Here is an 11,684-nt window from a genome sequence, read left to right as displayed (position 1 = left end):
TTTGATTAGGTAATCACACACATTTAAGTGCAACTAGGAATAATTAGTCATAATTGTATGGGGCAAAGTCATGTGCAATTTTGGCTGTTGTCAGTACAATTATTCCCTAGTTGCATGAAAATGCTTTTCATTATCTGTTGCACTTTAAAGGTTCAGCAATTTTGGGTTGGCTATTCAAAAACTACCAATACTTACTGCACATAAAGGGCTTTTCATTGGTCTATTTACTTGGCTTTTTATTCTATCAGTTTCTTGTTATATACACATAAATGACTTGTGAATTTCTGTTAGCTGTTTTACGGTGCAATTACAAAAACAAACCATGTGTGATTTAGGATTATAGTACGTATTCGAACTAATGTATGGCAAACTAAAGCACTATGTGATTAGGATGGAACCATTTGGATATGATCCATGGACTTGTACTTTAAGTGCTGAAGGCTAATAGCAATGTTGTATAGTTGTCCCTGACTTATTTTAATAATACCGTAGTTTGCTTTTTTTTCGTTGTAAAATAATTTTCGTATGCAAAATTTGTACGAAAATTTCTTGCGCAAAATTTTTATACAAGATCAAACTATTCTAATAGAGCAGTCATTCTTAATCATACGAAAATATTTTTATCACGAAAATTTTTATCACGAAAATTTTTTGCACGAAAATAAAGCGAATTACAGTATAGCAGAACAATGAGTAAATGTGTGTACCACCATTATGTGAGCATGCTGCATAGTTGTTATTATAATAGTTTATCACCGTCAGTGCCACTTGTATACATATTAGATATTGCAGTGTTTCAAGCAGCAACTAGTAATCAAATTGCTGACTACTCCTTTATTACTCAACCATTTACACTCGATCCAAACAATGTAATTCTTAGTTGTGCTACTGGACTAGGACCTTCTGGTACAGAGAGTAATACTGACCTGGGTGGATGGTACTTTAATGGAGCTCGAATACCTGTTGGAACAAACTGTGGTGGTCCTGTATTTGAAGTACGTGGAGCAAATGGTAGGAACTATCCAGGAGTAATCAACTTATATCTGTGTGGAACATTCAATACTACTCAAGAAGGTGTTTACACATGTATCATGATGAACAGTTCGATGATGAACCAGACCATGAGGGTGGGTGTGTACTTTAGTGGAAGAAGTGAGTCACTTGATATGTACCCGATCACCTCATTGTTAACCATATTCATCTTTCTATGCAGCTGCTCCAATGATAGATCCTCCATCATCATCTTCTGTAACAGTTGCTGTTGGTGTGTCCTTCATATTGCCCTGTACTTCACGAGGTTCTCCCCCAGACACATTCACATGGAGGAAGGATAGTGGTCCAATAGTACAGTCCACTAGTATCACTACAGTGACTCATACTAGTACTAGTGCGGTGTTCCGTATTAACTTCATAGATACTTTTACTACAAGAGGAATGCACACATACACATGTACTGTGACTAATCCTATTGGAAGTGATAGTGAGACCATCACTGTTACTGCTATTGGTATGTTGGTACAGTGTATCACAACATGTATAAAATACACGTGTTTGTATGCATGATATATTAACTCACCGTGTATCTAGCAAGTTATGTTTCTTCAATAGCCTATGATGAACATAAACTCTAGCCTATATAATACAACTTGGCAAAAGCATTGAGCATAATTCCAACATAGTACAGTAGGTACAGACTGTACAGTTATAGTGCGTTGGTCACTGGAAGAACTTCATATTGTGATGAAGCTGCTTGATTGAAGTACTCTAATATAGCAGTTATACACAGTAAAATATCAGAATTATATACTAGAGGAATAGCAGCAAAAGGTACTCTCAAAAAGTGCCAGTACGTTAATAATCCTAATGGAATGTTCATAAACTCCTTGATATTCTAATAGAGCAATGTATTGGGGTATGATGGAGAAAAAAGTAGAGCACAATTCAAGCAAAGCACAAAAGATTTTACAACATTGCTCAAATGCATAGAAGGCATTTCAAAAGCATAACAAATCTTCATCTGATTTTTCTTCTTTGCAGAATAATCTTAGAGCATAGCATTAATTAGCAACTGAAATGTAATTTTGTAGTGTGATGTTGTAAGTACCAGAAGTACTAGTAAATGCATAATCACAAATAACGGCCAGTAACCAGCTTTGAATACATCAGTCAAAAGTTTGGTCACATACGTAGTGTACAATCTAGGTCAAATGTGCCCTAAAACAGTAAAAATATCTCACATTTATTGCATTTGAAAGACTGCGTGTTTACTATAGCATAACCTTTAGCACCAGTCCTACATATATGTCTCAGATGTGCTTTTTGTGTACAACTAATACAATTCATGCTGTTGTGCATTATCAATTATCATTTATCTTAATTGGGAACAATTTGCTATGTATCTGGTGTATGTTGATCACAGGTAGTTTATATACACAATTGTATATGTACTAGAGCTACCAGAACTATCTTAGCTGACAAGAAGTTGGTTAAGTTGAATACAGGAGAAAATGTATGACTTAACTGCATGTTAACCAGGAAATGAAGTCACCACTGGGTCTGGGATTTTTTCTGCGGTTAACAGAGTTTAAGTGATAAAATTCTGACTCACCGGCTTTTGCATATATTTTCATGGATCCCTAGCATTCCAATGATTTACAGCAACAAGTAAACTAGTGCTCGAAAGACCAGAAGAGCGGTTGTTAACAAGCAAACAAATATCATAATTAACAAAAGTAAAGAATATGGAACAGACACTTTTGGTTTGCTGTTTGGGTTCCAACTAGTCCTCTTTGATTCCTTCTATCTTTATTGTTGTCTGAAAATTTTAGGTCTACAGCCAGTGTATCAATTGAGGGTATGCTGTGTGTATTATTTCACATGGCTTAAGCTGCAGAACAATAAAGATTAAACATACGTTGTGCCCTTAGAAATTGCATTATTCCTAGAGACTTATGATAGTGTTCACCAATCTCTTGAAAGAGTGTCATTTCTTGGTAAGTTAGTACGTCAATCACCTCAAACATCTGTACGAAATTGCCAGGGTCACATTTAGTTACCTTCAGTAGTTGGATTTCTTGACTACATCATAACATTGCAAATCATCGCTAACCCTTGACATTAGTTTCTGTGCTAAATTTTTAGTTGAAAATTTAAACAAGATGATCTTACTATTAACTATTTCATGGAAATGTAACAGCACATACTAATGCCTTTTCTATATTATAGTATCACCAAGTGGTACTGTCGAAGTGACTCCAAAAAAACCAGCAGTTGATCACTTAACTTCTAGTGTCACATTTACATGTCAATCAGATGGTGATCCCAACCTCATGTACACCTGGTTGCACAATGATGCTACACCAAACAATAATGACATTGTGATCAATGGTAACCAGTTGACAGTGAACAATGTAACTTACCTCCTAGGGGGAACCTATACATGTATTGTAAGCAATGAGGCTGGAGAAGGAAGGGACAGTAGTGACTTATATGGTGAGATTCTATCTATGTCTAGTAAATTAATTCTATTTCACATGAAATTTCTAATGTAGCTACTGCCAAGTTTATACTTTTTGTGTGAGTACTACAGTACATGTATGTACAAGTATACCCATTATATTAAAAACAGAGGTCACTTGCACCTACAGCTATAATATGGGTTACTAACGTATAGCCATGCATAGATGAACTTGTAGGCAATGATCATATTATTTGCTTTGCTACATTTATTTCTATGATTCATGCACAAATTTAAAATTCTTAGTTTCCGAGAGTGCCTGATCTTATTTTGCATACACATACTTGTTGTTGCTTTGTGTAACAAAATTTATGACTGGTAAACCAGTGTATACATACAGGTGGTGTAAATGAGGAGCAATAGCCCCCATTTTATTGGTCAGAAAATTGAAATACTCAAATAGAGCAGTCAAAACTTAAGTAGAGTGAAAATAGTCTAAATGCTACCTCAGATCTAAAAAATTTTGTACTCTAGGGCCACTAGAATGGCATCTTTGTCTGCTGTATACTTTAAACTTCACTACATCTATTTCATTGCTAAAGCTGGCCCCCGCACATTCTTTGGCCACCTCCACTGTCCCTAAACACATACCATATCAAAGAAAAGAATAGCAACAGACATACTTTATGATAAATAAAATCAACTGCATATTTAGATGTGATCCCTGACAATCAATTAAGGAGCTGTTACAGTAATTTGATAATTTCACTTCAACTATGCACTGCTCGTTGCACAGTTACAACCATTGAAATCAAGCCATATTATGGACATTTTCTATTTTGTTCTTATGTGGAAACCATTGATGTACTTCCTGTGAGTCCATATTACAGGCAGAACACAGAAAAAGGACAAAGTAAGGTACAGAGGAGGCATAATTCAGGCCAAAGTGTCATATACATGTAAAAGCAATTATTCTCTATTAGAAATTTCCACTGTAGAACACTTGTCCAGTCTGTCAAGTAGTGCCTTTTAATATGAAAGCTCTTTGAAAGCATTTTGAGTCACTTTGAGGGTACGTATACCTAACCAATACTGCCAATGCATGACTGGTTTCTGATTGCATAATTGTGGCATGAAAATTTTAGCATATCTGATCCCTTATATTGTTTGTTTATACATAGTACTGCTGTGTACTGAATAATATGTGTGTTTTGTACTTTTCTATATACACAGTTAATCCAATCATCATAACTCATCCAGTGTCACAATCAGTACAAGTTGGACAAACTGTAACTTTCAATTGTGTAGCAGGAGCATACCCTTCTCCATCCTACAGCTGGTCTACCCCAGATGCTAACACTTTTGTGACCAGTAGTATTATTATCTCAACAACATATAGCAGTTTTGGTAACTACACTTGTACTGCCAGTTCTAATGGTTTAGTGGTTATATCTGATACAGCAGTATTAACTGGTAATTGTGTTTTGTGTGTAATCGTTCATAATTTGTGATATTTATTAGTAGTATATAATTTTAGTATTATTAAATATGTACACTGTAAGATCCACACAGACTTATGCATAATTATGGCTAACACTGTCTAGTTATGTAACTTTTAAAATGATTACAATAACTAGCTATACATGATTAGGATTCAACAAACTGAATACTCTAAATTGAAAGTGAGTCTCTACATTTCACAGAGCCTTGCCAGTTCTACATGTCTACATATGCCTTTCACTGAGGTAATGTAGAATAACCTGTCTGTATATTGTTAAAAATTATGTTGCTTCTATTGCTTTAGTTGGAGTAGCAGGTTTTCTAGTAACTGCAGTAATTGTGTTGAAGTCTAAAATGCTAGACAGGAATGTCAGAGTTATACATGATATTTCAGTAATCTTAAGACCCTCTATTGCTGTAATTGACACCTAGTTTTTGCCAGTTACTTAGGGGTGGGTCATAATATGTACACATTGAGCTGGATCCTCAAAAACATTTAATAACTAATGGATGAAATTACACATAATCTTGAAATTTGGCTCATTTATAGTACTGCTTTACCTGCTAAAAATATTTCAAAATTTTTTCATCCAAATGTCTGAAATAGTATTTACGAAAAATCAATTTTCTGTGGAGAATCCATAAAAATACAGTGACAATTACAGCTCTTTCCCGAACTTGTAATGGAGCCAAACCGTAGTTGGTATTGTTGCCGTTACTACTAATCATCTGGTTGGCTGAAATGCTAGCTCTCTTGACAATTTTAATTTTAGCTGCTTTTCAGGATCCAGCTCAACTTGTACATACTATAGCAAGGGGGCTGCTAAACTAGAAGCTAAGAATAAGTGGTAATTGGTTGATACAACATGACAGGGTGAGAAACACACTCAGCATGTGGATTATGCTCTATCTAGGGAGGCCTGGGAACATTCCTCCACAGAGACTTAGTGTTCTGAGATTGAATTTGGTAATAGCTTTGCATAAGCGTTGTGCTAACTTAGTGAAATCATTATTCTCTATAGCAGTGGTAATATTAGCATTCATATAAAGTGCACACTGCATAAATGCTGCAGTAAGGTTTGAGTCCAAAGTTTAATTTCAATTCAAGAGGTCTAGGAGTGCAACCTCCAGCTGTAAGATACGTAATTCTATTACTCTAAATTTATGCTAATAACATTGACTAAAAGTACAACCGTGACTAATAATAGTACTGAATCTATGCTTCCAAAGAATTTTCAATTTATTTTCGCCAGGAAATTTGTGTAACTATCCTGTTACCTGTATGTTGTATTTGAAAGTACATATATAAAGTTCTTTATAATATTGTACTATAAACATCTAAAGTACACCATCACCTTAAATTCCAACTTTCTAAAGGAGATGTTTTTAAATAGTATAAATAAGGAATTCCTGACCACAAATTTTGAAACTATTTAAAACCTTAGTAAACATGTGAAGCTTGATCAAGTAACTTTGAGGGTGCACCCCCAAGATGTTGTAACTCTGTTAACTTAATAGATGCTTAAATTTTCACTAAAATTTAGATTTAAAAGGAAGCATTTTGCAAGTTACTTGCCTTTTATATAAGAATTGATGTCTTATGATTCACAATACACAAGAAGTTATAGATTTGAACCTTTTAAGCAATTGATATGTCAGGATGTTTAATTAGTATAACGGTGAGGTAGTAACGTGCATGTACAAGTGAAGAAAAATGGTTCACAATTTCAGTTTACTCACTGGTTCCTGCTCCTTATAGATTAGAAGAGTTTAAATTGATGGGTGTTCTATTTGAATAGTTGACTGTTCTATTAGAGTATTTCAATTTTAGGAGTTTAATAGCAGTTGAGATATAATTTTGACCCCATATTGTTGACTCCTAGAAGAGATTAGCTCTTCCTTTCTTGCTTTTTCCATATTATCATTGCCCATGTATGCTATAGATGAAATTGCACTTGTAGTGTAGCTTCTCTTAGCCTTCTAACAACCACTTACATAGTAAAATTTGGAGATGGAGGTGCATCAGCATCCCTGCAACACCTTTGTGATGTAGATGACCTTGTTTTCTTATGATCCTTTATTAATACTAAAACAAAAGAAAGGGAAAAATGGCACCCGATGTATCACATTGCATACCCTTGCTATTTTCTGTAGCCTGTCATGGGAGATTAATAAATTAACCACTAATGAAACATGAGAAGTCACGTACTGGCAGAAAAATCCTGGATTCCTGGCAGTGTGGCTCCTTGGGCACTTGCCTAGACTCCACACTGTCTGTCAATCAAGTCACCACCTTGTCTGGGATTTTTTCTGAGTTTTAGTGCTAACGTTTCAGCAGCCTTCTTGCTGGTCTCTTCTGGGATACTGGAATAGGTTGATAAAATAAACTCTTCTGTTTATTATTAGGCATATACTAACTATAACACTATAAACTTTGAAATGGTGTATGTTACCAATGCTCAAATATACTTTCTAGTATCTCCTCAAGGCAGTGTTAGTTTGCAACCATCTGGAAACATTCTAACTGCTGCAAATTCAAAAGTGACATTGACGTGCTTGGCTGATGGAGGTCCCAACAATGTGTTTGAGTGGAGAAGACAAGGAGTGGTCATCTCTAATGATCCTGTGTTATTAATTCCAATGGTGACTGGTTCTGATGGTGGAGTATATCGGTGTACAGTTAGCAATGCTGCTGGAAGTGATACTGCTACTACTACAGTTATTGGTATGTACATATATATCATTTTTATGAAACTATAGCTGTTGCTACTCTTGCTGACCCAGAGTTTGTTAATCTTAGACCATAGGAGTAACATTTTACAGTAGACTATGCATCTAACTGTGATTTATTAATTAATCAGGGTTCACAAATAGATTTAAATTAAAACTTATTGAGCTTTATTGCACAATAGTAATTCAGAAATGATTATTTCTAAGTGCATAATGAGTCACAGCTAGTAGCCTAACTGTTTCTCAGATAAATGAGGATACCATTGTGAAGAAACCCTTTGGAGAAGCCCAATTTTAATGAATGCATTTCTCATGGCAAACTTATATAATTGGAGAACACCGACTGTTCTATAGTGTGTGTGTGAGTGTGTGTGTGTGTGTGTGTGTGTGTGTGTGTGTGTGTGTGTGTGTGTGTGTGTGTGTGTGTGTGTGTGTGTGTGTGTGTGAGTGTGTGTGAGTGTGTGTGTGTGCGTGTGTGCGTGTGTGTGTGTGTGTGTGTGTGTGTGTGTGTGTGTGTGTGTGTGTGTGTGTGCCAACTTTTGTAAAGTTTTCCTCACCTTACATTTAAGTTTTTTTTGTTCCAACCCTAGACAACATTTTTCATGCTATTTTAATTCTCAGTGACTGTTCCATTAGAGCATTTCACAACCTCATGATTTTACACCAGGTTGTTCTCATCGGCTTACTCCTTGTATTTCTGTAACTGTTAATGTGATTTGTGTTAAGCCACAAAAGCTTTCAGCTATGATGCACAAACCAATTTTCATGCAAGCATAACAAAATATTGGTCTTCTAACACAAATAACCTCAGTGAACGTTTATCAGATTTACACTAAACTTAGTGCAGAAATTATCCTTAGTATATCCCAATTTCAAAGCGATCGAGCTACGAATCTGCCTTTTATAATGGTTTTGTAAAGTGTGCAAAATGCTGAAAATAGAAACATCTAAGACCCCCAAAACAATGAAAAAAGCTGAAGAGCTTTGAGGGCTCATATGTCATGAACACATTAATACTCAAATTTGCCATGTAGGATGCCATAGGTGGAGGCATTTGCAGAGCTAAGTTGTTCAATTTGGAGAAAAGGAGCATAGTGCTGCATATGTGTGAAATTGCATTTTCTTTCAACCTGGTGCACCAGGTTTCCTGGCTGCATGATAGTGTGTCTTGATGATCACATGACACCTGCAGTACCTCTACTACTGTATTTATTCAAAAGACTAATTTTTAAATCGCATATCTGTTATTTCTATAGTAACATTGACTTGAGTTACCTGTATGCCTTTCTTTATTCTCTAGTATCACCTCAAGGCAGTGTTAGTGTGAGTCCACCTGGAAACATTCTAACTGCTGTCAACATCAAAGTAACATTGACATGTATAGCTCAAGGAGGTCCCAACAATATGTTTAAGTGGAGGAGACAAGGAGTGGTCATCTCTAATGATCCTGTGTTATCAATTCCTATGGTGACTGGTTCTGATGGTGGAGTATATCAGTGTACAGTTAGTAATGATGCTGGAAGTGATACTGCTACTACTACAATTATCGGTATGTAATATAGCTGATTACTTCCACGATTAGGAAAGGTCCTACTGTGTAATAGTACATGTATTACTGGCATTGTGCAGAGAGCATGCACCGTGGAGTAGTGTGTAGTAGCTTCTCTTTATTTTATGGATGGTGTAAGGTTAGGTACTACATTAACTTAAAGTTATTGCACAGTACATGTGACCAGATTAGCAAAAAATAGCTACACAAAAAAAGTGATCCATTTTTTGAACCTTAATCATTTTTATTTCATTGCTTGTAATTTTCTGAAAATGTCTATGAGTAATGCTACATACAGTAGTTTGATGCAAAAAAGAAATTTGATCAGTACAAAGAGTCACTTGCTATATAGCGCTTCATCGTTAACATGTAAAATGTTCGGAAAATGTACCTTGTCACAAATCCAGTCACACATATGGGGCATGTAAATAGCATATAAATATATGTGTTTCAAATGTTGTCAGGGCCACCCACAGGGGGAAACTGGGGCATTTTGCCCCGGGCCCCAGCCCTGAAAGGAAGGGCCACTTGAATACCTGTTTAAAAGATCGATATATTCTAATAGAGCAGTCAGATCTAGATACTCTAATAGAGCAGTCACAGTATTCTTCAGAAAAGCAGTGTAGCAAGCCTATAAATAAGGAGATATGGTTGGTGAGGGGTAGCTATTGTCATTGTTAACATGTAATGACCTTTTTTTTTGGTCTTCAACTTACTACTTGGGTGAAGTTGTGATTCAGAATGGAAACCTCCTTACCCCTGGGGCCCCACTTTAACTCTTTTCCCTGGGCCCCTTAATTTCTCTGGGTGGCCCTGAATGTTGTATAGGAATTAACTTATTTTGGTCACTAAAAATTCAGTGGGTAAGTCCTACACTGTAGGGAAGGCACTGGTACTACATGCAAAATTATGTACAAGCTCATCTCTTTCTGATCAAAATGTCATAGTGGTTGCTAAATCTAGGCAGATGGCAGAAGCTTTTCTATACATATCACTATGTGCAGCTTTCATATCATGATGCTTTGGCTGCAAAAATCTGTCATGTAGAGTCTATCATGTAGAGTCTGAAATGTTGTTACAAGTACAGCCTGAATGGCAGTGATAGTTTGCACCCATAGGCGTAGCAAGATGTTTTAGATAGGGGGCTCTAGACTCTTGGTTTGGTAGAGCACAGTGTTGAAGAGCTGAAGAAGAAAAAAGATCAACAACTAAGAATGGCTTTCCTCCAGATTGTATCACTGATAAAGCACATAAAAATCATTATTTACAACTTCATAGATTGCTACACTGCATCTTTGAATACTGTGACTGCTTTATTAGAGTAATTGACTGCTCTATTAGAGTAACTCAATTTTTTCAATTTACAATCAGAGTGGGGCTCCAGTCCCCCTTTCCCCCTGGGTTGCTACGCCTATGTTTGCACCTGTAAATATTTAGGTATGCACAACACTATAGTTGTCTTAAATAAAACTGTGCTATTTAACTTATGTGCATGCTCACATTATTCAGCAGGATGGCATATAGCAGCCTCATGTTCTTAAAAATTTATATCAACTTCCATGCTTAGACATAGCTATATACAAGACTGGTACTGATGCTTAATGCTTGATTCCTGTTGCATTAATTTATGATGTGGAGTGTGTCCTGCACATACCAATGCTAGCAGACTGATATGCTGCAATAGAGCTTCTAATAGAGCAGGTATATACATTGCCTTTGACTCTATAATAGAGATGTCAAATGTGCCTTACCTCCTGTACTAAACATTCTGGCTATGCCAATGATATTTAATGTTCAACATTGGCTTCTGTGCTGACTAAATTTTTTTAATTTGATGGTCCTACTATAAGTATTCATGGTTTGTTGTAACAGACATTTGGTGCCTTCATATTTATAGTATCACCAAGTGGCACTGTTGTGGTCACGCCAAAACATCTTGCAGTGGATCACTTGACTCATAGTGTCATATTTACATGTCAATCAGATGGTGGTCCCAACCTCATGTACACCTGGTTGTACAATGATGCTACACCAAACAATGATGACATTGTGATCAATGGTAACCAGTTGACAGTGAACAGAGTAACTTACCTCCTTGGAGGAACTTATACATGTATTGTAAGCAATGAAGCTGGAGAAGGAAGGGACAGTAGTGACTTATTTGGTAAGATTTCTATGTACTGCCTGAAGAGTATTTCTAGTACATATAACAAGTAGAGTTTCATGTATCAGTAGGGTTTTTGTTGCATAATTATCTGCATAGAAAATGACGAACTGTGCCTTACCCCCTAAAATTGTGAGTGACTACAATACTTAAGTTAAGCTTGTTATTAAATGGCACACAAAACTTATTTAAAATGCTCTCAGATTCAGCATTAGATCATTTAATTTTAAAAGTCTCCTTTTTAGGGTACACATGTAACTAACAAAAATTCGTACATGACTATA

At 36.0% G+C, this 11,684-nt stretch overlaps 1 protein-coding gene across 2 annotated transcripts in view; it reads left to right on the top strand.

The window, feature by feature from the left end:
• The first annotated feature begins 7,285 nt into the window (after positions 1-7,285).
• The window catches only part of LOC136255349 (phosphatidylinositol phosphatase PTPRQ-like), a 35,110-nt gene continuing 30,711 nt past the window's right edge, over positions 7,286-11,684 (top strand). For both annotated transcript variants that reach the window (XM_066048093.1, XM_066048091.1), the window contains exons 1-3: positions 7,286-7,682; positions 8,988-9,236; positions 11,134-11,400. In XM_066048093.1, coding sequence (XP_065904165.1) covers positions 7,397-7,682; positions 8,988-9,236; positions 11,134-11,400 — 802 coding nt within the window. In that variant the 5' untranslated portion in view covers positions 7,286-7,396. The remainder of the gene's footprint in view (positions 7,683-8,987; positions 9,237-11,133; positions 11,401-11,684) is intronic.

Source organism: Dysidea avara, chromosome 5, assembly GCF_963678975.1.
Source record: "Dysidea avara chromosome 5, odDysAvar1.4, whole genome shotgun sequence".
Lineage (NCBI taxonomy): Eukaryota > Metazoa > Porifera > Demospongiae > Dictyoceratida > Dysideidae > Dysidea > Dysidea avara.
This window is presented reverse-complemented; position numbering and strand designations above follow the sequence as displayed.